Source organism: Glycine max, chromosome 12 (assembly GCF_000004515.6).
Source record: "Glycine max cultivar Williams 82 chromosome 12, Glycine_max_v4.0, whole genome shotgun sequence".
Taxonomy (NCBI): Eukaryota; Viridiplantae; Streptophyta; class Magnoliopsida; order Fabales; family Fabaceae; genus Glycine; species Glycine max.
In genome coordinates, this window is record NC_038248.2 from 39,211,631 (window position 1) to 39,239,161 (window position 27,531).

General features: G+C 34.5%; 4 protein-coding genes across 12 annotated transcripts; 2 read left to right on the forward strand and 2 right to left on the reverse strand.

Annotated features, from left to right (window-relative positions):
• Positions 1-481: 481 nt before the first annotated feature.
• LOC100797627 (tRNA (guanine(37)-N1)-methyltransferase 1) lies at positions 482-7,745 on the reverse strand. Of its 3 annotated transcripts, none has more exons than XM_003539526.5 (9): positions 6,852-7,745; positions 5,464-5,562; positions 4,906-5,025; positions 4,628-4,794; positions 3,590-3,660; positions 2,052-2,194; positions 1,416-1,527; positions 823-935; positions 482-671 (listed from the first exon to the last, which is right to left on the reverse strand). In XM_003539526.5, exons 1-9 carry the CDS (start codon positions 7,662-7,664, stop codon positions 525-527), a joined length of 1,785 nt encoding a protein of 594 aa, XP_003539574.1. In that variant the 5' UTR covers positions 7,665-7,745; the 3' UTR covers positions 482-524. The 3 variants fall into 3 exon arrangements, with proteins under 3 accessions (XP_003539574.1, XP_040863557.1, XP_040863558.1); XM_041007623.1 differs by having other exon boundaries at positions 2,052-2,104; positions 6,852-7,733; XM_041007624.1 differs by lacking the exons at positions 482-671; positions 823-935 and having other exon boundaries at positions 1,416-1,547; positions 6,852-7,733.
• Positions 7,746-11,250: 3,505 nt separating this feature from the next.
• Positions 11,251-14,118, reverse strand: LOC102662808 (cyclin-D2-2). The gene is made up of 6 exons (XM_026124738.2): positions 13,960-14,118; positions 12,810-12,899; positions 12,616-12,723; positions 12,316-12,505; positions 12,106-12,221; positions 11,251-12,024 (listed from the first exon to the last, which is right to left on the reverse strand). Exons 1-6 carry the CDS (start codon positions 14,116-14,118, stop codon positions 11,251-11,253), a joined length of 1,437 nt encoding a protein of 478 aa, XP_025980523.1.
• Positions 14,119-16,024: 1,906 nt separating this feature from the next.
• On the forward strand, positions 16,025-19,859 carry LOC121172671 (ARM REPEAT PROTEIN INTERACTING WITH ABF2-like). Its single transcript, XM_041007254.1, has 10 exons — positions 16,025-16,095; positions 16,171-16,359; positions 16,442-16,562; positions 16,638-16,712; positions 16,822-16,916; positions 17,096-17,153; positions 17,245-17,340; positions 18,061-18,111; positions 18,216-18,278; positions 19,746-19,859. Exons 1-10 carry the CDS (start codon positions 16,025-16,027, stop codon positions 19,857-19,859), a joined length of 933 nt encoding a protein of 310 aa, XP_040863188.1.
• LOC100798683 (exosome complex exonuclease RRP44 homolog A) lies at positions 19,670-27,531 on the forward strand. Of its 7 annotated transcripts, none has more exons than XM_026124693.2 (9): positions 19,689-20,054; positions 20,181-20,314; positions 20,399-20,556; positions 20,750-20,805; positions 20,951-21,073; positions 21,223-21,353; positions 21,447-21,687; positions 24,152-24,305; positions 26,669-27,531. In XM_026124693.2, exons 3-9 carry the CDS (start codon positions 20,477-20,479, stop codon positions 26,985-26,987), a joined length of 1,104 nt encoding a protein of 367 aa, XP_025980478.2. In that variant the 5' UTR covers positions 19,689-20,054; positions 20,181-20,314; positions 20,399-20,476; the 3' UTR covers positions 26,988-27,531. The 7 variants fall into 7 exon arrangements, with proteins under 7 accessions (XP_040863559.1, XP_040863565.1, XP_025980478.2 ...); XM_041007626.1 differs by having other exon boundaries at positions 19,691-20,054; positions 24,149-24,305; XM_041007625.1 differs by having other exon boundaries at positions 19,670-20,314; positions 24,149-24,305.

The following is a 27,531-nucleotide window of genomic DNA, read 5'->3' on the forward strand; positions in this document are numbered from 1 at the left end:
TCTTAGTGTACACGGGATTTATTGCTCACAGTCTGCGGCTATGAAATAGGGGTGCGGCTTTATGCTATGATTATGGCTGGCTTTGATTGGATTCAATACATCATTGTGGATTTGTTATTGTTGAGACATGTAACGTCATGTTTAAATTATGCAGAATAAGGTTGTGTGAGGAGTCTTTTTTCCAAAGAAACATGCTACTTTAGAATTGTTTACAAGGTCTTTTATGTAATTTTATTATAAAAAAGCACCTTTTCAATTGTCACACACAAGCAAATTTAAAACTTCTAATTAAAGTGTTTTTTATGATTTTAACCAAAATCACTTATTTAAAAGCACTTTTTTAAGCCTAAACAAACGGATATTGGGTTTTATTTTAATTTTTTCAATATCCACTTATTGGTCATGCTAGAGACCTAGAGGTTAAAAAAATAAATAAATACTCATGTTACATATATACACAATATCAATTTTAGACAGCTAATGCAATGGAACAAAATTTACTACATGCAATGAATAAATATTGTTTAGGTATCAACTGCAGCAGTATCAGCAAATGCTACACTTTTAGGGAGAATAAACGATGCGCACAACATCCATTTTCCAGGAGCAACAAGTCGTACCCGTCGCATGTCTACGTTGACCGCAACTTCTAGCAGCGCAATTCTTATTCTCTACATCATAAGAGCTTTATTAAGATGTTGTCTCTTTACAACAAAGTTTACATGACAATAGCCCAATAGAAATGTCAAAAACATAAGTGATCAGTGAAGAGTTTAATCAAAGACGCTACAAAAATATAAACACACAAAATCAGCAACCAACCTCGTGAAAATCAAATTCTGGATCTCGTGCTTTGGAGAATCCATAAACATGGATCAATGGCAAAGTATATTCCCCATCCTTGGGTCTATTTTTGTATATTCCCCGAAATGCATCTGCAGAGGAAGCCAAGCATATCCAGAAATTAAATCAAGATATTAGAATTGTTTACTCCTACAGAAAGTAACGGGAAAAAAAAAAAAAACCAGACCAACTATAGCAACTCACAACTCTGCTGATCATTGCATTTGTTCGCTACATAATAAACATTGACGACCCTAATGACTAATATCATATTCTGAGACAAATTAATTTTCCACTAATACATAAACAAACAGCACATCAATAAACAAGCAATTATATAGTAGGATTTTCATGACAAGAAAAAAAAAAATTGAGTAAGATTATAGGTACAAGTGTTAATGTTTTTACTCTAACCTCAACTATGTTTATAAAGTAAGATTATCATATGAAAAAAAATATATAAATAAAAACGAGTAAGATTATAGATACATGAGATGGATCAAATTGGACATGTGGCATAATATAAAATATCATGCAGATAAAGAAAGAGTGATCTTGTCAGGAAAGGCAACCTAGAAATTCTGCAGCTTCACTTGGCAAGTTCATAACCACTTGTGTGATGGACTGAGAAATATCACTGTCATACATAGCTTTAATGAACCTCCTTCCATCCATGTTAAAGACCTACAACAACAAACAATGAACTTGGCAGAAAATTTCATCAAGATAACTAGTGCTGCCACATGCAGATTCAAATGCAACTTCTGCCTTTGTTCTTTATTAATTCGTGAAAAAACATTAAAATATATATCACATCCTTTTAACCATTAGTCACTCACACCATATGAAGTATGGACACTTCAAGAAAGTAGTGCCTGAAGACACGTATATTGGACACTTTGTGACAGACACAATGCAATAATTCAAATACAAATGGGACATTTTAAATTTTACTGTTTGTGTTATGTTTTGTGTCCATGCTTCTTAGCTCTACGCTCAAGATAATTCACAGCAGTTTTAAGCTTAAAAAATCTAGAGAAGTCCAAAAATGCAGTGGAAAACAATAATTTGCAGTACTTTTAATTTTACCAAGATATGGCAAAAATCCAAAATTGGATCACGTTTCCAACAAGCTTTTTCTTATTTATCTTTTCCTATGTAAAAGATGGTAAAACATCTTATACTAAATACTCAACAAGCAACCATACCTTTATCTTCCTCTCAAGTTTGTTTAGAACACAATTTCTTTCCAGATACTCAACTGCATAAGGGTTTAAGTCATTAGCAAAAACACGCTTAACTATCCTTGCGGCAGATATGGCTAAAGGACCAACTCCAGAGAAAACATCACCTGTCAATGTTGATACATGTAAGCAAGTCAAGAATATTTTTTTATTACAAACAAAACAAAGAAGAACATTATATACTATTGCAGGGGAGAAGGAAGTGTTCATTATTCAAATCTCTGACAGCTCACAGCATAACTTCTAAAAGAAGTCAGTGCTGACTTGGCATTCATTACATAAATCAAGAAAACAACAAAGGGAAAACAACCTAGTCCTGACAAGCCTCATGAATTTTTCTTGTCCCTGGTCAGCCTTGTATATCCCAATAATAGCCAAGGGATTTCCAAGTAGTTTATCTAGAATAATATCCAACAGGTTATATGCACATGCATGAAAAATCTTAGTAAAGCTATGAAAAGGATTTCGTCACTGATGACATACTTGTGTCCAGATTCTTAATGTAGGCATTTGAAGTTCTTATGCATAATACCAAGATAGTTTAAATACATTTCTGCCTCCATTTTAAGTGCAGTCAAATCAATGATACCCTACTAGTATATGCAATTCATTTTTTAAGACTTCAAAGCATATTTTAAAATGCAATAAGTATCTGCATTAGGTAATAAGTAATTATATTTGAAAGGAAAGTATAAATTCTATAAATATCATGCAAACATATTAACTAATCTCTTATGATCTAATCCAAGAAGCAGATAGACTACAAATTATGTGGTTATCCTTTGGCCTCTTGAAAATAGGACCTGCTTACAACATCAATATTCAATACATTGTTTGATATGCTTACATCAATATACCAACGAGTAAAATGACATGAATGAGCATTTTTTGAACCAAGCCCAAAACATTAATCTCATTCATACTTTTACAGTTTTATACTGCATATAAATATGTACCAAGAACCAAGCAGCATTATCTATTTGTGCCACCACTGAGCAATTCTTTTTCTTTTTTTGTTTAAATCACTAAGTAATTGTTGGTTCTGTTGAAATCATGGAGTTTTAGGGAGGAGATTGAGAGAAAGAGACTTTGAATGATATTATCTTGAATATGATGTATTACAATGTGATATTATGTGCATAAAACTTAGAGCACTAGGCATTAGCACTAACCCTTATTTATACTAAATCCTAACTAAACAGGGAAACAAATTATGAGACAAGGAAACATGGTAACCAACCGTAAGACTAAGAGATAATGGAAAATAGGAAAACAAATCCTAAAGGATATTTTAAGATATGATAACATATTTTCATATATTCTAACAGTTTCTATATTCAAGCTCCTGCTCACAGCAAACAAACCAAAATGTTGTCATCACTCATCAGTATCGGACATCAGATTGCTCTAACCAGCTAAATTCCACTATCAGAAAGACAATAATAAAAAGAAATAGAAAGTTATAACATAAATAGACTGCTATTACAAAGGTAGACACATACAGACGACATCGTTCCGTGTAAAACCACTCAGAAGCCTTTGTCTTTCAGTTCCAAGCCTAGAACTCCAATATCTGCACAGAAAGATGAGAAACAAAAGTGGTAATTCATACTTTTGCATTTATTCTTTCACCTAATTTCCTCTAGAAGTATATTTTGAAATTTGAAAAAAAAATTGATATTTAATTTACTTATGATTTTAGACTACATATTCATCAAATGAAATTTCACAAGAACATGTATCATAAATATTATATGCTCAGAAAGTGCAACCATTAACTGATTCACTGTTACACTATAGATCCAGTGAGTCAAGGCCACCTATCTAGTGTTGAATTCAAGAAATAAACACACGGAATACTGAATATAAATAGAAATAATCTGAACACACATATAAATGTATCAATACACATTAACAAACTAAATTATGTGTGCATGAGTAGAAAGAGAGAGAGAAGCTAAAAGAAGGTAACTCCATCAATATTCATAGGACAACCAAGACCATGCTTGCCTATGAAAATACCTTACAAAACTTTTCAACATAAAGTCAAAATTAACATTTCTTAATGGAGACGCAGCCTCAAGGCCCAAAATGACTAAGGTGTGTGTAAGGAGAGGCAAAAGGTATGATGCACCGGAGGCTGGAATTACATTTGGACTGGGAGAGACTTCTTGAAACTGTCTTGAGTTTTTTTTTTTTTTTTTCATTTTTCTACCATTGCAAGAGAATTTACCAGAATCCAAATTCCCTTGATTCAGAACTGTTACTGGGATACAAATATTTTCATACTTAGCTTATTCCATTTAGTATTTCTTGCTTGCTGGTACCTATCACATGGTTTCTGGTCTACATGTATATTTCAGATCTGGTAAGTATATATTTGCTTCATCGGTGTTACACAAACAGAAATACAATCAGAGGATCCCATTAAGGTATGCGTAGACTTAGACTATATCAAACAATTTTCATGAAATGACATTAATTGAGCAATTAATAAAGCAAGCCTGCTATTTTAGTCAGGGATGGAAAGAAGAGCATACACTGTCGCTAAGTCAACCTGAAAGCGAAGACCATTCTCAACTACTGTAGTCACAAGAGAGTGGTTTCCAGCTAAAACCTCAAGCTGCATGGTCCTGTACTCATTTTGAATTGAATCAATCTTGTTCACAACGGTTTGTATCCTTGGCTTATTCTTATCCAGCACAACCTGAATATGAATGAAAGTAGCCTTTCATAAATTAACACAGATAAGAATTTGCAATACAATTTTACATTTTATATTTAACACAGTAACCAAAAATATTTCTGAAATAAAAACCTTTGCTATTAGCCTCTTGTATGGTAAATGTTCGTCTCTCAAATTCAGGTGTGCTATATGACCAACAGTCTCAAAAGCAGAAGGAATAATCATACCCTCAGGCAGCAAGGCCTCCAAGACCTGTAACAATAATATAGGACTGATTTTTTTCTATTTTATTCACAATTTGAAGTTGAATGAAGAACATGAAAGGGGGAAAACTTATCACAAAAATGCTTCTAGGTTGCATACATGAATACAAATTTAGATTTAAAAAATAATTGTACATATAAATCAGATGTTGATTATAACTCAAAAAAATTAAAATCCAATTTTCACAAGTTAACAAATTAAAATAGAAACAAAGAATGAAACAGAAATACCATATTATTTTGATTTGAAGCACGTGTTCATTTTAAGAAAATCATACAGATGAAAAGTTCATTTTATCATGAAAGACCAAATCACACACAGTGAAGGCGAGGGAGATAATAATATGTACAAAGAAAAACTTAAATACACATATGCATACACCCAAACGCAGATTATGTGCATAACTGTGTCCTCACTATAATATACCTCAGTCATCTGCCAGTAATCATAGAATAGTGTCAGCTTGCATCTAACTAGCTCAAGCGTCAAATTTGTACTCTTTTCTGCATACTCCTTCAAAACAGCCTGGAGACAGGATGAAAATATGAACCATGTGATTTATCCCATTTTAAACTAAAAGATAGAACATCAAAGAACAAGGAGATACCCAAATCAGGTCAATACTCAACAGTATCAGCATATAATGAAAGTTTTACATTAAAGATAGTTTGGCAACTGTTCACTAGTTTGTCTTTAAACTACCACTTTTGAAACTAGGACACGAGGCATGAGCCCTCAAATAATGATAGTTTGATACAGAATTCTCCAAGGACAAACAATATCAAATTCATATGACAGTTGTCTGTCAAGAGAGAGTGTTACTTCAGCTCTCAAACAGAGCTTGGCATGGCAGATTTTTGCCAACCACCATAGGCAATTTGAGAAGGAAGGCACACTATGGCAGTGCCATAGGCCACAATGGTGTGTTTATATGGCAGAATTTTGGCCATCCGCCACCGATAACATTGATAAAAATTCTGGCAATATCACATAATGCTATAATTTCACAAAAGCCAAGATGGCCTGCATAAAGTCATATAAAGAACAAACCAAAGGTAATGACTAATGGCAATTTAACTAATATGATTTCAGATGCTTAACAGTACACCATAGCATCACTATGCATAGCATATTTGTGGATTAAATACCTCCTTTACTACTAAAGGACATCCAAATTGACCAACGGCAGGAGAAAAGTTCCCCATACATTACAGCTGAAGAACCACCATCATTTCAGGAATAAAACAAATTATTCCCGCTGTTAACTCCCATTGTTAATAAAACTAAGTGCCATGGACTTCCTATAGACAACTACATTCACATTAATGACCGATAGGAAGCTTCGCAATTTTCTCACACAAATGTCCAAAATTAGCATGCTAAAGGCTGCTACAGTAAGTGTAAACCCCTAGAGCTCAATCTAGTCAACTTTTGAACCAGAAAACATATCCCTTCGCTAAGTCAATGCCAGAGCCTTTACAAGGAAGTAGGAACATTGCTGAACCAGCTACCACTCTTACAATTTGAGCATGCTTGATCAGTATAACTATCATCCTCTTATTTTCATCAAACCTTTAACAACGTACATGACAAGTTGAAAATAATCACAGAAAGGTTTTAAAAAGCAGTCCAGGACAGCAATTTCGGCTGCAACATCAAGGGAAACTTTTATCCGCAATTTCCCACAACATTGTGATGAAACTGAGACCGCAATTTAAAACCTTGGACACAATAACTGACACAGAAAGGGGTATGCAAACACTGAAAACTCACATAACAGAAAAGAGTGAATGCTGAAAAAACAGAGGCAGCACCTTAATTGCCTCAGGCAACTCCTCCATGCCGCGACCCGCGTAGCGTTCATCCAGAAGCAGCAACCTCGTGGAACCCCTCCACTTGCTCCTCGCAAACTCTTCGCCAAGCAAATTCCTCAAACCATCACTTCCTTCTTCTTCATCCTCAACAACCTCAACCGCGGCAAACCTGTTCTCCCCCACGGGCTTAACCTCTTCACTCGCCTCCCTACTCTTCCTCCTCCTCTTATTCCTGTTCGGCCGCGAAATCTTAGCGAGGTGGCGGAACTTCACGAAGCCGCTGGTGTTGAACGTCCTGGCGAGCCGGTCGCGGTACAGCACGGGGCCCAGAACGTCGCCGTCGCCGTCCGCCTTGCCGTGGATCCGGCGTTGCAGCGAGACGAGACGTCTTTCTTCTTCATCATCATAGTCGAAATCTCCGTTAGCGTTACCTGGTTGAGGCAAGAGAGGGGCGAGGGAGGGGTCGAGGTCGTCGCCGGGGACGCGGGCGATGTTGCGGAGGCGGGGCCAGTTGAGGAGGTGGCCGCGGAGGCGGCCTTCAAGGGCGGAGCATTGGGAGGAGGGGAGGCGGAGGGCGGCGAGGTGGAAGACTCGAGTGAATGCTTCTTGGCAGAGGACGGCGTCGTCTTGGGGTAGGGTTTGGGAAGGGATTGGTGTTCCCTTGTGGAGAGAGGGTCCGTAGGAGGAGAGAGGGGCAGTGGAGAAGTGTGTGGGAAGGGAAAGGGAAGAAGAAGCTTTGCTTCTGTGAGGGAAGACCAATTTTGAGGGAAGAAGCCCAACCACTTGCGGCTTTAGGAATACGTTGCTTATCATTCTGCAACCCAGGATAGCGAACTCAACTCAAAAATCTTGGATCAACTACTTCGCCTTCGCTTCCTTATAAAAACTACCCTCAGATGCCATTTTTGTTTTTTCTAAATATATCAAAACATTTCTATTTTTTTATAAAATTCAAATGCATCAATTTTGGTATGGCGGTAAGTTCTGATTATGCGTTGATTATAGACATGTAAATATGATATTTTTTATAATTTGTTATGCATATAACTTGCTCCCCACATAAAAATGATAAATTTTAATTTTAAAAGAACAAAAAGTGTACTAAATTTTTTTATAGAAACAAATTTGAAACATTTAAAAACAAATTTCATCATATAACTACTCTTGACTTGTGAGGTAAAAAATATTACTTTGACTTGTTGCAGTTTAACCATTGATTTTAAATTTCAATCATACAATTATATTAAATATTTAGAGCGAAGGATTTTTTTTTTTTGTCAACTATTAGAATTTTATCTAACTGAAACCAGATTGTTTTTCCTGTAGAATATTGCAACGTCTAAAAGAATAAAAAGCTTAGGCAAGAGTTGTTTATTATAACCACATTGAAGTAGTATAGCAAGAATTTTACTTCACAAAATCAAAATCATTAGAGTAATTGAAAGACTATAACATAGAGCTATGTCTTTCTTTCTATCTTTAACACTACATTGCTTTTGTTTTGTTACACCATTTCGAAATGTTTCATGAGTGGAAGAGCTTGAAACAGTGCGTGCTGAAACAGATGAGCTTCCAAAAGTTGAGGGAACATTTGAACTAGCTAGATCGGCAAGTGCTTTTACAGTGTGGGTTCGAGATTTTACGACTTGTTTCTTCCAAGTTGCTAGTGGTTCTGGACAAGGACAATTTGTCCTTATTCACTTTCCTTCTTTTAATAACCATCCTTATCTAAAAGAACCACCAAAAAAAGGTAATTAATCAGTTATCCACAAAACTTACTAAAAAAAAGAAAAAATATACTATTACTTAATAAGTTTATTATGTCAACTCTATATTTTAAAACTTCATATTCAGACGACGGTGATTATTGATAGAAATTTTCCAGATGTAAAAACTTTGAAAATCATTGGCAGTTAAAAATATTGCATTTAAGTCTCTATAATTTCAAAAACAAAATCAATTAATCAAATGCATGAATACGTATTTCAAACTGTAGGGAATATATGTATTTACAATTTAATTTAAATTTAAAAGAATTCAACATGTTTGCATGCATGGTTAACAAATCAGAGATAATTTTCAACCTAACAAATATATTGTGATTGTATATATCTAAGGTGGTGTTTAAATTTGAAATGAGTCAGTTTCACAAAAACATGTTGACGGTAAAACAAATGACATTGTTGGTGAAATGAGCATTCTTACGTCATAATCTTCTTCAATTGTAATTATTTATAATTATAATATAGTTACGATGTTATTTTGTTATCTATATTGTAACAGACATTTATATGGCAATAATTATAATTAAGGTCAAGAGTTATGACAAGTAAAATTTTGTGGTTTCCAACAAGTTCTCTCTTTGGAAGGTAATTCTGTTCGAGAGACATGAACTTAAACTAAATGTGTATACTTCTTTCAACATAAACTCGAATCTCATTGTGGCAAGAAGAAGAAAACTACCAAAGTGGTTGCACTGATAACCGTCTTGAGGGCATGTGCCGCTCCAAACAACGACGACAACATGGCCGGCAAAACGGCACCGTCGTTGTAAGCGACCGCGAGATACGACAAAACCGGGTCGCTCCCATTGCGTTTTGGTATAATAGAGTCGTCGATGCCCATAACGGGTTTGAAACGCATCAACAACGATGACTTTTTGCCTTTGTTCTTTTGCGTGGTCGATTCCATCATGCATGCATGACCCCAAAGAAGAAGATGCTTAGACTTTGAAATTATTTCGAGTATTTTCCTCATACTTGCTTGTCGATCGAGTGCCACACGGGATATTGTGGGAGATGGAAAGCGCCTCAGGTTGATCAAATAGCCTTGAACTGTGATGCTGCGATTCTGACTCAAGAGATGCTGTCAACCTCCTTGAAGGAGCCTGTGATGTGCTTCGTTCATCCTCCCCATGCCTTCAAAACATATCTTGTACACAAACAATAACACGGTGACCTTCCTTCAAAACAAAACATGATAACCTTAAAAAATACTTTCCTATCTAATAAAAAAAATATTTCCTATTAAATTCTTATATATAATTTCATTACATTGTCTAATATAACTTTAGAATAATATGTTGAAATTTTAATAATTAAATATAATTCTTATAAGATGATAATTTTTTCAAAAAAATTAATAGCTAATAATGTGAAAACAATTGTTAAATAATTTAAATATTAATTAAAGTTAGTAATTTTCCTAATTATTAGTTAATTGGATCACTTCACGGGAAACTTGAGGTATTGGGAGATTTACACCAATAAACCATAAACAAGCACATAAGGAACTTGACACCACACTTTAATCTAAAATCTTAAGGTTTAAGTTTATAAATATGGTGTTCAACTTTTTCATTTCTACTTGATGTAAGACTTCATCTCACACTTATACTTCATCAATCGCCTCCCCTTCCCTTTCCATTCTCAGGACTAAAGCTCAACCACCAACGTCGTTACAAGACTCATACCCTAACCCAATTGACTTGAACCCACATATGGAGGTCCATTATGATTCAAATCTTGATTCACATTCGTCCCCACACCGTCCTAATTCAGATTTGTAAAATAAGTTTTCTTTTAAAAAAAATTATATTAAAATTTGATTTTAGAAAAAATAAATTTATTGTTACATATTTATTTTTAACTACTTATATGACAATAAATTTATCGCATCATATTTGTCTACAAAAATCGTCAAGAAAAGAATCTTAAATTATGTAAAAAAATTAAAATAAAATTAACAAATAATAAATAATTTTAATAATTTCATCATCAAGACGAGTATGGATATGTATATAGGACGAGTAGTAACATCCTCATTCCTAATTAAAAAATTTGGGTTATCCCCAAACTCTTATCCGATCAATCCAAGTATTTGTCGTCAAAGTTGAACGGATTCAAGTAAGTATCCATGGGTACATATTTTGTTATCATGATTAGTTGTGGAAAAAAGCTACCAAAAAATCATTTAATATATTTCAAACAAGTTTTTCAAATATTTTTTGGCGTATTTTAACAATCAGAAAATGAGCTATATTAAATAATTAAAAAAATTACATGTGTCAGCATTTAATCCAATGTTGTGGGCTTGTGGCATAACATGTAGGCAGGACACAGCAGCATTTAATGGACCCTTCTAACACCATGGAGATAAACCAAAAAATTTCAAATATTAAGAAAAAGAAACAAAAAAAAAAAAACAAAATTCCGTATATATCAACAACTATTAACATATTAAAGCTTTTTGAATCGCACAATATGTGAGTCTGATAAATTTCTAGACCACAATTACCAAATGACAAGGATTAGAACCTACATGAAAATACACGTGATAGCAGTTGATTTGAGTGTCTTGTATATGTTTCTTTAGTTACTAGTAGGATTATTTTTTAGTTCTACAAGATGGTGCATTGACAACAAGTACAGGATTTTAGAGGTGAATCATCGCCAGATCCCAGTATTGTTCCAGGACATCGAACTCCAAAGCATGCGGTGTCTTCCACCTGTTCACTGTCTTCTACATATTCAGGCACAGAAGTCGACCACCGCAGATCAAAGTTCATTAGTGTCTTTGGTGCAGCTTCTTCTGCTGGAACTATCTCTGAAATGATTGTGGCTTTCCCTTTCTCCAGTACCTCTTCACCCACCTTGGCCTTGCCCTTTGCCTTTCTTAGTCGTAACTCACTCTCAGCTTCCACATGTTCTTCACATATTTCCTCTATCTCCCCTATACCCTTGTCATGTTCTTTTGGGTTTACCTTAGTCTCAGCTTCTGCATCTTTTTGTTCAGATGAATCTCCCACTGTCACAGCCTTTCCCTGGTCAAGTCCTTGTTGCTTTGTTGCCTCAGTCTCAGCTTCTGGCTCTGCACCTTCTTCAGTTGCCTCCACCCTTTCCCGTCTTCGTCGGCGGATTAATGGTGCTACATTTTCTTCTTCTTCAGTATCCAATACCGTGAACTGGATGAACTTGGTTGTGCTATATTTTTGTACTTCAGATTTCCTTGTCTGTATCTCTGATGCTTCTTCCGCTGCAGCTTCTTCAGATTGGATTGGGAGCTTTGTCCTAATTTTAGTTGCAGATATTACAGTTCCTGAAGCGCTACATATCTCGATGGCGCTCCTATGACAAAGATGGACCAGCTGCCTCCAACAGCCCTCCAGCTTCCCCTAGAAAAACATAAAAAAGATTAGGCATATATTACAAATCTAATCTAATCAATTAAGAATTTAAGTTTTTATTCCATGTACCGGTTTGTCAAGTGATTTTTGAATTGCATTAAACTCTGAGGGATATCCAACGAAAGTAGCAGCTAGAAAAGCGGATATTGCAATATGAGAAGGTTTGAATTCAGTGAATTGGTGCACTGTAGACAAACGGAAAATAAAGATGTTCTCTCAGTACCAATGTTAGACAAAAAATATAGAATCCAAAAACTCTTGTTGTGTGAATATATATACCTCCTTGAGACTGGACTATGATCTCATTGATCGATCGGCGTTTGAAACCACCGATTTCGCTGAAGGTGGGGTAATAGTGATCTAGGAAGTAAAACGGAGTTATAGGTAGCATTCGCCAGTTAAGGCCACTGAGAATGCTAAGTTCCATTGCCGCTAACCTAGTAGGCTGGTAATTCAAATCTTTCTCGAACTGTGCAACGAATCAGTGCATGTAGTGGCGTATTAAAAGAATATGAGCTTACAATTAAATGTGAGTTAGTTTCTCAGTGTAAAGTGTGAGACTGGCATAGGTTTGTTTACCAGAAACTGTTGGAGATCGAATTGGTTTGACCTCATCTTAGCGGAAAGCATGAAGCAACAGGTTGCAACGAAACAAACTGTATCAGTTACAGAAGAGCCTAGCCCAACCTGTATCAGTTACACGAAATAAATCAGAGAAACTTCAACAAAAAAATTTCAAAATTTCTGGAAGCCAAAAGAAAGAAATATATTACTGCAAATGGATTCGTGGAAGAAGCATAGCGATCGAAGTAGTTCATTGCAAGATAGGCAACATACGCATCAACAACTTGGCCTTGAGAGAGCTGTGGAGCAAAACATGCACACACAAAATCAGAATAGAGAGAACTAAATAGAATAACATTTTAATCCACAATGTCAGATCAATAAACAAGATTAAAAAAAAATTATGAAAATTCTTCTTATGTTTCATAGCTAAAATTAAACGAACATTCAGTTTTCCCTCTGTTTTCTAAGTAACTATAGAGAGATGAAAATGAGCTTCATAATATAGAAAGTAACAAAAGATGTTTTATTAAACTCAAAGATTACATACAGAATGCTTGGATACTTATAGCTATTAAGCTAACAAAATGAAAGCAGATTCTATCTAGGAATTAGTTAACAAAGTGAAATAGCTATTATCACAGATTTGAAACAAAAGCTATTATCTAAAAGTATCTGAAATAGATGCTATTATCTAACAGGGAATCAGCAGAATAATAGGATCATAACAGCATACATAACACAGCTTAGTAAAAATAGAGAGGAACAAATAAATAATGTTGGAATAACCAAAATTTTCTTATGAAACAAACATTTTCTTGCACAAAATAATCAGTTTATACATTTCACCCCACAGTTACACAGATCCATAAACAAGACTACAAAAATTATGCAAAAATATCACGTCAAGTTTTTGCTTCTGTTTCCTTGAGAGTTTTTCATAAACATTATTCAATTTTCCATGTGTTTTCTAAGTATTCAGATCCATAAACAATGCTACGTCATAGTTGAAATAAAACGAACATTCATTTCTCCTTGTGTCTTCTATGTATTTGTAATCCAATCATGACGAAAATTCGCTACAAAACACAGCCTAAAAAACAAACCGCAAAACGAAACTAACAATGACGGAAAAGATTCTTGCACGAAAGCATAAAATGCAGCCAAAAAAACTAGAAAGCGCAGAACGCATGCATCGTTGAAATCAGAGAGCGAAATGAAACTGACAATGACTGAACGGAAAATTTGGGAGAAACAAACAGAAAATCCATTCACGCAAGCGTTTATTTAACCAAGATTCTTAATAATTACGGCTAATTAAGTGAAACGAAAGAAAAGGCATCTTCGATTTTAACTCACCTTAGCAATTGTTGCAACCGCGTGCTTCCGATGCAGAAGGTTCCTTTCTGCTTTATAAAAGCCCTTGGTGGCCATGAATTCGCGCTCGATCTGGAGGTAATTGTTTATAGCTTGACGTTCTTTGTCACTAGGAATTGGAAACTCGGTTTTGGAATCCATACTCAGAAGAAGAAGCTTCTGAAGTTAGAGGGAAAGTGAAGAATTGTTTGTCTCAAGAAAACGAGAAAGAAGAGAGCAGAATCAGAAGGGTTTTGGGTTTTTCTCTCTCTCTTGTCGGTTACGGAACTGGCTCTCAATCCCGCCAGTTTTTAAACTTTCCGCTAAGACGTCGTGTGGATAGGAGTAGTAAGGACGTAACGACATCCTTTCGTCGGTTTCCATGTATGTTTACTTGCTTCTTTTTCTGAATTTTTTTAAATATAATAATAGTAATTAATAACTATTGAGAAAGAGAATAATTCAATTTTAATTTGTAATATGCAAACATGAAAAAAAAAATCTTCATTAGAAAATTAAGTGGCTTAATTTAGTAGGACAACACGTGACAATATCGCTATTATTTAAAGGTGTTATCTTAATTAAATGCATGACATCAGTGTATTTTAGTTACACAAGATATCTTGATCCATCCTCCAATAGCAGTGCTTGGAACTATTTCTGATTTTTTTATTTTTTTTGAAGGTTCAGAACAGCAAAGATGTGAAAATAGCATTCAACTCCTATACCTAGCAGTGGATAAAGATAGTAATATACTGTAACACATCTAAACAAGTTTTTCTTTTTAATTAGTATTTTTGTCCTCATTTTTTTAAAATTCATTTGGTATTCTATTTTTTCTCAAATATAATTTGGTTGTTTAATTTTTAAAATTAATTTCATTTGATCTTATCATTTAAATTGGGTCAATAATGTGAACAAATCAAATCATACTTTGTGATCATTTAAAATTAAAATTTATTATTGAATAATTTTAAATCACCACAAAATATATATTTTTTAACAACACGAGTTTAATTTAGACGATAAAATCAATTTAAATTAATTTTAAAAATAAAATAATCAAATCAAACCAAAAATAAATTAAAGGACCAAATCAAATATAAATAATAAATTAAATAATAAAAAAATTAATTTAACCTTTTTTACATTCAAGTAATTTATATTTCAAGAACTCATCATACGTCTCAAAATTTAATGAGATATTTATATTACTCATCAACAACATAATTAACTGAACATCAAAATTTAAATCTATATCTTTTTAAAATATGAATTTTATATTTATCAACTACATCAATCTTATTTGCATTGTATGACATCTAATATGTCTTGAAAGTAATACGTATAATATTGACAATATGTGTTAACTGTGAAGATAATATATTATGTTTTTTAATTGAAAGTAATATTTAAATAGGCAAAATATATAATGACAGTAATACTCTTCTCTCTCGCATTATATTTAAAATTATTTCTTATTACTGAACATTGTTATTGTAATGCGTTTAAAATTATCAAAGTTGGGAGGATTAATTTATATAGCAAAGAGATAAATTTAGATTAAAATTAAAGATAAAACTTTCTTCTTCAAAACTAAATGAAAAAATATTTGGCTAATGAGAAAGATAAAGATAATAATTAATATTAGTATTAGCATAAAAAGGGCGATATTGCTTTCAGCTTTTACTATGGAGATCTCTGTGGAACCCTGTTAAGCAAGCCAGGCGATATTACTCCTACTCCTCTCGCAAACTGCCATGGAAATCTCTAAGTATGACTCCTACATAGTACCCTGTACCTTGTTCATGCAGCATAAGAAGAAATTCCCACAAAACCGCTTAAGTTTCTGCGAAGTTGCGATTTTTCAAGACCCCAGAGATTCGGAACAACCTAGGATAAGTCTTGTTCAGATTTTTGAAAAAAAGATTTTTCACGAGGTCCTGGAAATATCTGCATGCATTCTCGGAAGACTTGCTGTTAAGTTTTACTCTTTATTATTATTATTATCATCATGATTTTAAATTGCGGTTCGTTACTTCAAACTATTTTGGCACTCCCCAATTGCATGGCGGCTGCATCTGCCGCATTCTCTCGCAATATAAGGGTTTTCTGGCTCACTGTAACGCGATCACAACGGCAATTTAAAACCATGATTATTATATATGACGAAATTGTGAAGCATCTTAACTGGTTTTTTTTTCTTATCTGTAGTATCAACTATCAACTGCCACAGCATAAAAAACTTATTATAGATGCTGGAGCCTTGCCCTGTCTCGTAGATTTGTTAAGAAGGCACAAGAGCTGTCCCATTTGTAGTCCACTTGTTGGTCTTCTAAGGATAGTAGCTAATGCAATATGCTATCTTGCCTCTGATAATACCAACATTAAGACTCTTGTCAGGTTTGTTTTTCTCTCCCTTTTTTTTCATGCCGTATAACTATTCTATTCTTTATGCTTATATATACATATATGGTATATTCAGGATGGAAGGTGGTATCCCTCCTCTTGTTGAATTGGTTGAATTCAATGTCACAGAGTTACAGAAAGCAGTTGCATCGGGGTTGGCAACTCTTGCATATGATAATCATGACAATAAAAAACAGGTAGCTGACTTTCTGCAGTAAACTATGTGATGGATTGTATTGTTGTAATTGTGTACGTGAATAAAAAAATTGCAGATTGTTGAATGCGGTGCATTACGCACTCTTGTACTAATGCTTCAATCAGAGGATTCAAAAATGCATTACGAGGCGGTAAGATGCTTATATGACTTTACACAATCCCATGTATTATTCAGTTAATTTGCTGCTTGCAAGTTCTAAATAATGTACTAGCACTAGCTGAATAAGCGCTTTTTTGTAGGGTGTTGTGATTGAAAAGCTGGTCCATTCATCGCCAGATATTACGAAAGAAGTGCTTGCAGCTGGGGCTTTAGAACCTGTTATTTGTTTACTTAGGTAACCTTCTAGTTTGGTCATGGTTTTGAACTCTAAGCAATCCATAGAAGAATTATTGAACATTATAGTTGTTTGCTGAAAGTCAGCTACTACTCTCATATTAGTAATTTAGTACTTCTGTCCCTCAAGTAATCCTTGCAAGTTCATAATTTCAATGATAGTTCTGGCTGTTGGAGTAGCAAAAAGCAAGCAGCCCGTTTAATTGGTATATTTGCAGCAACAGATTCAGATTGCAAGGTGGATTAAGCTTTGTGTTGCAAGCTTTTTATATGCTAAATCTGAGTTATGAAATCCTCTTATTGACTTTCATGGTTTGTTGTTCATGCAGGTTCATATTATCCAAAGAGGGGTTATTCCACAATTACTTGACATGCTTAATAGTCATGGGGAAATGGCGGTTTTTGCACTTGGGAGTTTGGCACCGGTGATTATTACTACTTACTAGCAGCAATCAGTTGGCCGTATGCTTATAAGGAATATAAAATTGAAGTATTCGAATTGATTCTTTTAATTATCATAGCAGTAACTGATCAACTTGATCTAGGATTCTCAAATAATATCTTGTTTTTTGCCCTCCTTGTAGATGTGTGCTTATAATGGGACAGTTTGCTTAAAGTTTAAACTTAAGAAAAGTGTTTTTAAAAAAGTTGCCTTTAAAACCCTTTTTTTTTTTTTATAAGAAATAAGCTTAAACAAGCAGGCCTAATATAGCCATACAATCTTGCATATAGTTAATGTTGATTGGGGGGATTCCATGGTAGGCATTGCCTCCTTAAGAATTTTTCTAACACTATTGTCTACCCTGAGTATTTTTTTGCTGTATTTGGGATCGCCTTTCTTAAACCTAACTCATATTGGGTGGATTTTTCTTAATTTATATGTAAATGACAACAAATAAAACTAACATACCCCAGTCTCACTAAGTGAAGGTATGGAGGAGGGTCATTGTATAGAGCCTTAGTCTTGCATATGCAAAGAGGCTGTTTCTGGATTCGAACCCGTGACCAATCGGTCACCAACGCTCAACCTTATAGTTGTGTTAGGGCTCACTTGTTTTGGTACAAATATGCTCTCTTGTTTTGGTGATTATATATATATTGGTTTTTGCTCTCATCATTTTTCCTTCCTTTTTTGCATATATTAGGAATCACATAATCAAGCTGTTTTATCTCTCTATGGTCTTGCTGATAATGAGGTGAAGTTAATTTCCTTGTTCTTTACTTGGCCAACGTTGTATGTTGCCCTTTAGAAATCATTGATGTGCAGTGATGATGTTATATGCTGCCACTGATGTAACAGCTTGCGGATTTTATCGAGGCTGGTGGTTTTCAGAAACTGAAGGATGGACATTTCAAATATCAAGTATGTTCATTTACTCTTTGTAATTAAAGTAACAGAATTTATTTTTAACATACTTGCATTTCTTCTCGATGATAATTTATAGTTGCTATTAATTTCTTCTTAATGATAATTTAGTTGTTATTAATGGTCACTAACAGAACACCTTTCTCTCACCAATATATTAAAGTGGGTTTCCTTGTGATTGTGGTTTAACTTGCAGTCTACTAAACAGTGTATAGAAACCACATTAAAAAGATTAGAGGAGAAGATGCAGGGGCAAGTGAGTTTTCTTGCAAATTCTATCTGGGTGATTTAGTTCAGTCATAGATGAGAATAATAATCTATTAAAACTGTATTTTTTTTAAAAAAAAATTACTTTATTGGATATATGATTTTTCATATCTATTCTTTGGCAGGTATTGAAACGCCTAATCCATCTTATGTGCTATGCGGAAAAAGGGCTACAAATACGTGTAGCTATTGCTCTTGCTTATTTATGTTCTCCTCGTGATTGTAAAACCATATTCTTTGACAATAACGGTAATAAATGATTTGTACATTTTCGCAATTTTTCACTCATTATATAAAAATATATTAAAACATACTTTTTAATTGTATTTATCACGACAATTTGTTAAATCAACGTTATTAAAAAAGACTCACAAAACAAAATTTTCTCCAATAAATTAGCATCAATATATTACTTAATGTTTTTTTCTTTAAAAGAATATTACTTAAATATATTATAGGATCTCTATGTAATTCCAAATTTTATTTCTCTCTTAGCTAAATGTAGCTTTTATTTCTTTTCCACATGACTTTTAATAATTTATGTTTTTTTTGTTAGCCTCACTCGCCCACAAAAAAATAAAAAAAAAAGTTATGTGAATGTTAATGAATACTAATGCTTCTTGTGTGTTTACACTTTTTTAGAAAAAATTGTAAATTTGATCTTCCAATTTATGTTTAGTTTTATAATTAATTTTTCAGTAATTTAATTCATAAATTTGATTTCCTATTCAGACTATCATGTATTATATTCTAAAATATCATGAATGACCACCACATATTATATTATTCTAAAATATCGTGAACAGAAAATAAATGAGAGACAAAAAATATGATTTTTTTATCTTTAATAATGACAGAGTAAAAATTGTACTTGAGCAATGCAAAAAAAAAAAATTGGACTTTGAGTAATGCAAAAAAGTAAATTGTAGATTATGAAAGATCATAGATAAACATGTATGCAAAAAAAAAAACATTAATTTAAAAATAAATATACACATCAATTTTATCAAATGTACATATGATAGTAATCACAGGATCATAAGGAAAAAATGTACAATTCGTTATAATTAAGAAATTAATTGTATGATTAAGTCATAATTAATCATAGGGTAATTCGGTCAAATTTTCTACACCTTTCGCACCACTTAACACTCGTTACAATTCTCTTGAACTGCTTGCCCTCTGCTACCTCCACAGTGCCGCCGCTGCACGCCCGCACCTGCGTCCTGCTCCGACACTCCGGCGATTGTGATCACCGCCGGAAAACACCGCGGTCCCACTCCCAACACCGGTTCCTTTCTTAGGCGCTAAAGTGAATTTTTTTTCCCGGAAGAATCAACTTTTTCTTTTCCACGCCAGCATCTTCACCATTCCAAAGTAGAGAAAGCTTCGAAACGAACACACTCTCAAAGTAGGGTTACTCAGCGCAGAGCAATCTCCTCCGCTGTCAACATGCTCCACAACAAGTCCTTTGTCAAGAAAACCAAAGGTGGCAAAGTCATAAAGGTACACACTTCTTCTTCCTTTCTAACCCTAACTTACTCAATCTCTTTTCTTTGTATTTTTTATGCCTCTTTTATTTATGAATTAATTAATTAATTATTTTTGTTTTCTTTGTTTGGGAGTACCAAGTGCGGGAGCACTACCTGCGCGACGATATATACTGCGGCGCACCGTTTTGCACCGTTTGCGATTCTTCCAGTGCTCGCCTCAGTGCTTCGCCTTCCACCATTCTCTTCGTCGACACCAATGTCGTTCTCAACCAGGTCCGCTTCCTCCTCTATTTTTCTCGCCTTAATTCAACTTAGGCTTGTTTTTTTTGTGAATTGGAATGTGTGTTGTTGCTGCAGATTGATTTGCTGGAGAATCCGGCGATTGACGATGTTGTGGTGTTGTCCATTGTGTTGGAAGAGGTTAAGAACAAGAACATGTCTGTTTACAACCGTATAAGAGCTATCTGTAGCCATTCCATGAGGAAGTTCTTTGTTTTTTCCAATGAATACCACAGGTAGTTCTTTTTGGCCCCCTTTTTCGTGACTTACTATTAGTTTGTACTTTGTAGTTAGGGTGAGATTGTGTTACAGTATTACATAGGAGAGGAAGGGAAACTTAAGGATGCAGTAAGGTTGATCAGTTTCTTAATTTGCTGCATATCCAACAACTACCTATATTGATTTGATATTTTCTCTCTCTATTGGCAGGGATACATATATTAAGGAAATGAGTGGGGAAACTAAAAATGATAGGAATGATAGAGGTTGGCTTTTCAGATGGGCTTTGAATTTATAATTTTTTTTTTTATATTTTTATATGCTTTCTGGTTCATTGGATGGTTTTTTACATGAGTTGCCAATAAAGATAAAATTGTTTTGAGGCTTTAACTTTAAATAGTGGCAATGCAGCTATTCGAGTGGCTACTCAGTGGTATCAGAATCATCTTGGTGGTGCAGTAAAGGTGTTGCTTATAACTAATGACCAAGAGAACAAAAGGAAGGCTAGTGAAGAGGGCATTTTGGCCGAAACAGGTAGTTATCTTTCATGGTAATTGAAATGTATGTTGAATAGCTAGACATCCATTGTACTTCTGCTGTGTCTTTGAGGAATATCAAAACTAACAGTTTTGTTGAATGAAGTCATCCTAAAATCTTACTATTCAATTTGTCTTTTGTTTCAGTTGAGTCATATGTGAAGTCTTTGGACCAACCTGATTTACTTGATCTGCTTGTGCGGCCTGCATCTGAAGATGTGGACATGGAAGAGGTTGAAGATCTTAGACCATCCAAGAGGAAAGTCATCTACTCCGAGGTATCCAGTTAATTTCATTTCTATATAGTAATGTGTGTCTGCACATTTGGTTAAAATGACAGGATGGAGTATTGATGCTATATTAATTTTCAGCATAAGCCGATGTCAGAAATTACTTCTGGTTTGCATCGTGGAATATATCATCAAGGGAAACTTCGTGTTAACCGTTATAATCCATTTGAAGCATATGTTGGGAGTGAGAGCATCGGTGATGAAATAATTATTTATGGGCGCTCAAACATGAATCGAGCATTTGATGGGGATATTGAAGCAGCTGAACTTCTGCCTCAGGACCAGTGGCAAGGAGTCTCATCTCTATCTATAGCCCATGAAGGTATGTTAATTGCTAGATTATTTGTACCCTGCCACAAGGCAGACTTGCAACTTGTAATAATCTGAATGAGAATAGTGGCTATATTAATAATTTTGATCATTCTTCGTAAAATGCACCCAAGTGCATGGAAAAAATTCATCGATAAAAAATATTTGAAGCCAAAGGAAGATATAGGACTTGGACCATATATATCTGAATGAGAATAGTGGGAAAAAGTAGAATTACGTCTACTTTCAATTGGTTTTGGAAAAGAAGAGCGGACATGTTGGTCTAATTGACGAGACTCACAAGATAACATTTGCATAGTTCAAGATTTGAGACCATATGCTTTGATTTTGACAAATTTGGATGACTGAGATCATCATGGAGAATCTTTGGGAATGTAGTAGTAGCAACACAAGCCATAGAAGGAGTTGATCCTATATAGTAGAGACCTTAAGATTTACATTCATTTGAGCCATACTATGTTCAACATCAAATGTTACTGGGCAATTTAGAGACCGAGTTAATTGACTTAAAGAGATTAAATTAAAAGGACAATTAGGGATGTGAAAAGGACATATTTCAAGTTTAATGAAGGAGAGAGGGAAACTTGACCAATTCCTTTGGAAGTAACCTTAGACCCATTTGCTAATGAGATGAGGATATTTAGAAGGAGAATGAAGATAGGTTACTAGAAATGTTATTAGAGGCACTCTAATTGATTATCCATGGACAATTAGCAGATAGTGAGACACAAGCTGTTGAAGCAATAGTGGCAGAAGATAATTGAGCTTGGTTTGTGGCTTTCAATTGAAGATATTCTTCTTCAGAGAATTTGTGTTCAAATTTCTCAGACTTGGGAGACATTTGCCATCTTTTCTAAAAAGCCATGAAGAAAGTAACACATTTCTTGAGTATGGTCTATTGTTTAACCGTGTGAACTTGGTGTTTGGTGGAAATGGTGAAGAACCGGTTCAGCAACAAAGATCTGGTCCGGATCTAGAATTCTAGATGTCATACGGTGGAGTGTGGTGGTGGAGCGTGGTGGTGATGGGGGATACGCAGCGACGGTGGAGTACTTGCATGCACTTCGACGTCCAAGTTAGTGTATGAAGAAGATAGGGAGTAGATTATGAGAGTTGGGTTAAATTTCATACTTGGGGTTCGTTTTATACATGCAAGTTTGGGTAGGAAAGTTAGGCAGTTATGGTCACATGGTCCGTATGACCTGTCCAGGGTCACATGTTCTACGCTTGCCCCCTTGTTGGTGTTATGTGCCTCTCAAGTTATCGGTCCAGGTGAACTGGGTTGGTCTAGGAGATCTAGGTTCAGACTGATCCCGAGATACTATTCGAGAGCAATTTTGGTATCGTTAATTGTTCTCTGGTAAACTGGTTATCTTTGTAATGCTCTTGAATATCAATAAGTCAATTATGTTGGTGGAAAAAACATTTAAGCACAATCAGAAAAATTTCCTTTTTTCTCACAGGAGTAGAGTGCTGAACTTTTTGTCTGTCTCCATATAAAAAGAAATTCAATCATAAATCTGTTGCCTGGGCCCCTTTTCTATTCTTCCCATGAGAACTCCTGTTTTCTGGTTACTTTTGGTCTGCTAGTCCACTTTGCATGTAAGAAACCCTACTATGTTTTGTTATTTTCTACTTTTTATGATATTTTTTTGTCCAACAATGATAGTGTTCTCATTTTTTTTCCCTTTCGACTATATGTCATGAATTTCAATTTATTTTGAAATTTATGTTTCAATTCGTTAACTAAATAATGAGTTATTTGGATTGAAAATGCTAATATATGGATGTTTGTAATGTTTTATTTTGATAAAATATATTATATGCTATTTCTAGTAATTTATCATAAATCCTACAATTTATGATGCATTTCAATTCACAAATAAGCCTTCCCATTCATTTTGTGTTAGGATCCAATTGCAAGTTATGGTACTTGTGTCCCTCATTGGAAGTATGGGATTCTAATATGGGGTTTATAAGGCCTTGGGCTCTCCAGTTAGAATAGCTAGTTTTGTGGTGTGGTTCTCCCAAGGTTATTATCATTTGGTTCATGATTTTTGACTAAGTCAGACAGTAATGTTCTTTGTGTACTTATATTATTTTTATTATTTTGGACGGAAAAAGAAACTTTATTATAGGAGAGAAGAAATACAAGGGAAAGAGGGGATGAGATGCGTTAGGACTGAAAGTACAATTACGTTAATACCAAGAGCTTTTCATTAGTGCTGCATGTTCACATATTTAAGTTATTGAGAGATTTATATTAAAGTTGCCTTAATATGAGCTGGATAAGTGTGAAAACATGCTGCTTTGTTTTCTTCTCTTCCATACTGTATTTGACCTGTGCATGCTACTTCGTAAGGCTGAAATAGCTTCAGTCTTTGTGTATGCACATGCCTGTGAACTTGTTTTTCTATTTGAATTCTCCTTCAAGTAATATTATTTGCTTGCAGAAGACGAGGATGAGGATGAAGATGTTCATCTAGCTCCAAATAGTGCTGATGATGCACCTAGAACTATTCCTCAGCAGGGTTCTTCTGAACAAGTAAATGCTGTGCCCAGTCGTCCTTCTGGTCGTATTGTTGGCATTATAAAGAGAAACTGGCATTCGTAAGTATCTTTTTAATTACGTGGAGCATGTTGGAAATATGTAAATAGTGTTTAAGTTCATTGTATAGGCTAATGAAATCATGCATTTATGTTAATTAGGTTAACAATGATTTGTGTGGTTATGATCTTAGTCATATAATTGAGCTCTGCTGTACAGTTTAGACTTTAGATGCATGGGTTTCATCCGACGTCTCTTGTTTTCCTTTTCCCTTAACAAAGCATTTCTGTTTTACTTACAAACTGGTATTCATTTGATTGGAATCTGAATTCACCTTTTTTCATTAGAGGAAACTAATGTCTCTTTATCTCCATTAAGTAAGGGATGTTCTGCTATTGTCATTGTTTTATATCAGTTTTTGTGTGAATTAGTAAGAACTGGTAGAGAAATGTAGAGATAGATCTGAACTTAAATACAAAAATATAAAAGATGAAGTGTACCGAAGCGGCAATGTAATTTTGGATTTTTGGCTGTAGCTGTTGACCACATTTCTTCTAATGCTAATTGGCACCATATGTGAATGAGGTGCATTCATTTTACTAGCACATGAGCCTATGTTGCTTTCTACATCATTTTAGCATCAACCTATTTGGCTTAAAATGTTAAAAAGCACATAAAGGCAAACATTTTGCAGCAATGTTTTTGTGAACATTCTGTAGTTATTTTTCCTTATTTTAATAAAAATTTTCTCCATGAGGAATTGTGGATGCATGTGGAAGGACTGGTGTAAGAAAGAATTCCACAAATATAAAAACAGAAATAGGATAAAAGGAAAGTGTTCTCTCATTCTTTTGGAGGGATTTTGGCATTTAAATTATTAAATACTTTAATTGGATGATGAGATCTATTTTTATACCTTTTGAACAGCCAAAACTTTGTATTGGCTCAATCTTGAACTAATAATTCCTTTAAAGATAGAAATGATAACCTCAGTCTCAACTTTGGTAAGTACCGATGATAAGGGAAAGTGCCTTCACAGTTTTTTCATAGCAGAATATGGATTACATTGCCCTTTTAGAATGCAACACTCTTAAAAATCCTTAACCATCTCGAGTATTGTTCCATCAACAAATCCTCTAAGTTAATACAAGGCAAATGGAACTGGAACATATAGGTCTGCTGGTTTGTTGTCAGAGATTGGGTGCTCTACACTCATGCAAGTTATGCTTGTTTGGTGGAATTTTTTTTTTTTTAAAATTTTGTAGTCATTGTCAATGACCAAATATCCCAAAAGTTTACTCTCTTAGGCAAAGACTCTGCGAATGGTTTTTATATCTAACAGACCTCCTAAAACAAGTGTTCTTCGGGCCTTGAAGTGTGAACAATGCACAGGCCCACCTTCCTTGTATTGAAATTTAACTTATATCTAGAAAAATAGGAGCTGTAAAGATATAACTCTTGACCACTTATTCATAGAGGCTATGAAATGGTGTCAATTAATAGAGTAACCTATTGTTCTGTTTGTACAGTTACAATTCTGTTAGACTAATCTGTTAGTTAGCTCCTGAGTCAGCAGTTAGTTAGTTGCTTCTATGAGAAGCTTTGATGTTCTATATATACACTTTTTTCTCTGTAAAACACAATTAAATGAATAACATTTTCTTTCCCTAAATTCTCCCTCACTCTCTCTGTACTCTGAACTCTATTATCAATGATTAAATCTACCAAAGTTTAAGGTTGCAATTATTTTTACATTGAGGACTTCTTCAAACTCCATTTCACGAAAGCAAGAAATTTTGTCATCCACTAAAATTGCCTCATAAATAGGGAACCTGGCAAGCAAACTGCAAAGCGAACAAATTTTAAATTGTTTGTTCACATTGGTGTAGGCTCATGAATGTTGTTTACATCTATTCATCTGCATATCTGTAGGACATTATTAGATGTGTACAGCATCTTTTTTCTGGGTAATATATTTGTAACTGTCAAAATACGTTTACTGTTTATACTGTCAATGCAAATGGGATAGTTAACTTTATAATTAATCTTTGTGATGTGATTATGTGGCACACTAGCTACCTATTCTTTCATAGTTCATATGTCATACTTTAGGTAGCTTTAGGTGCAACACATAAGGTAAAAAATTAAAGTAAAATCTAAAGGAAAATTTGTCATGTCTTTGAGCATAAAGGTTCATGTAGATTCTTTCTTTAAGATAGATATGCTATTTGTTCTTAGAAACGTTAAACCTTGTTAACTAATCAGAAATTTTTGTTTATTAAAATGTTGATCTTGTTAAACTTATCAGTTATCAGTACTTTTTGTTTGCTGAAATGTTAACCAATAAGTTTGTGTCTGTATATTTCATTTTCTAAGTGTATATGTTCTGTTGTTTCATGATTGGTATATTTAAATCTCTTTTCAGGTATTGTGGATCTTTGGAGCCAATGCCTATGCCTGCAGGGAGTGGTGGTATTGCCCATGCCTTGTTTGTCTCCAAAGATCGCAGAATTCCCAAGATTCGAATCCAAACCCGTCAAGTTGAGAACCTTTTGGATAAGAGGATTATTGTGGATGTTGATTCTTGGGATTGTCAGTCTCGATATCCATCAGGCCATTGTGTGCGAACTATAGGGGAGATAGGTGATAGAGATACTGAAAGCGAGGTATGGAATATTGGATTTTGTACGATTTCTCTCTTTGTATCAATAGTGGGAAAAATTAGTATAATCATCAGTCACTAGAGCAAGTCATTAGGAACTTGGCAACTTGCTTGTGCTCTCTGCAACTTACTCAGCTTGTTTAAAAACTGGGGGGGTTGAGGGTCAGTTCCGTCAGCAACAAATAACTGTCAAGAGAGAACAAAATCCAAAACCCTTTCAATTCTGAAGATTTCGCTCTCTTTCTTCTTGAGAAACAAACTCTCCTTCGCTTCAGAAGCTTCTTCCTCTGATTTCTGACCATGAATTCCCAAACCACTGAGTTTCCCATGAATGAAGCTCGACTTGGAAGCAATATCTTATAGCTTCAAGCTCCCTTTCATCAGGCATGGGGAACTCAGTGGTTTGGGAATTCATGGTCAGAAATAAGAGGAAGAAGCTTCTGAAGTTAGAGGGAAAGTGAAGGAGGGTTTGTTTCTCAAGAAAAAGGAAGAGAGCGAAATCTGCAGAATCGAAAGGGTTTTGGATTTTTTTCTCTCTTGATTGTTGTTTGTTGCTGACTGAACTGGCTCTCAATCCCGCCAGTTTTTAAACTTTCATATATACGACGTCGTGTGGATAGAACTAA

Coding starts and splice junctions, on each gene's coding strand:
- LOC121172671 (XM_041007254.1), top strand. CDS start 16,025: ATGGCGGCTGCATCTGCCGCATTCTCTCGCAATATAAGGGTTTTCTGG. Junction 16,096..16,170: donor ACTGTAACGCGATCACAACG/GCAATTTAAAAC, acceptor TCTTATCTGTAG/TATCAACTATCAACTGCCAC. Junction 18,279..19,745: donor ATGGACATTTCAAATATCAA/GTATGTTCATTT, acceptor CTACCTCCACAG/TGCCGCCGCTGCACGCCCGC.
- LOC100797627 (XM_003539526.5), bottom strand. CDS start 7,664: ATGATAAGCAACGTATTCCTAAAGCCGCAAGTGGTTGGGCTTCTTCCC. Junction 3,661..4,627: donor CAGGTTGACTTAGCGACAGT/GTATGCTCTTCT, acceptor CTTTCTGTGCAG/ATATTGGAGTTCTAGGCTTG. Junction 672..822: donor CAGAATTTGATTTTCACGAG/GTTGGTTGCTGA, acceptor CTTATGATGTAG/AGAATAAGAATTGCGCTGCT.
- LOC100798683 (XM_041007625.1), top strand. CDS start 20,477: ATGTCTGTTTACAACCGTATAAGAGCTATCTGTAGCCATTCCATGAGG. Junction 20,557..20,749: donor TTTTCCAATGAATACCACAG/GTAGTTCTTTTT, acceptor CTCTATTGGCAG/GGATACATATATTAAGGAAA. Junction 24,306..26,668: donor ATAAAGAGAAACTGGCATTC/GTAAGTATCTTT, acceptor ATCTCTTTTCAG/GTATTGTGGATCTTTGGAGC.
- LOC102662808 (XM_026124738.2), bottom strand. CDS start 14,118: ATGGATTCCAAAACCGAGTTTCCAATTCCTAGTGACAAAGAACGTCAA. Junction 12,724..12,809: donor CTTCCACGAATCCATTTGCA/GTAATATATTTC, acceptor TAACTGATACAG/GTTGGGCTAGGCTCTTCTGT. Junction 12,025..12,105: donor AAAAATCACTTGACAAACCG/GTACATGGAATA, acceptor ATGTTTTTCTAG/GGGAAGCTGGAGGGCTGTTG.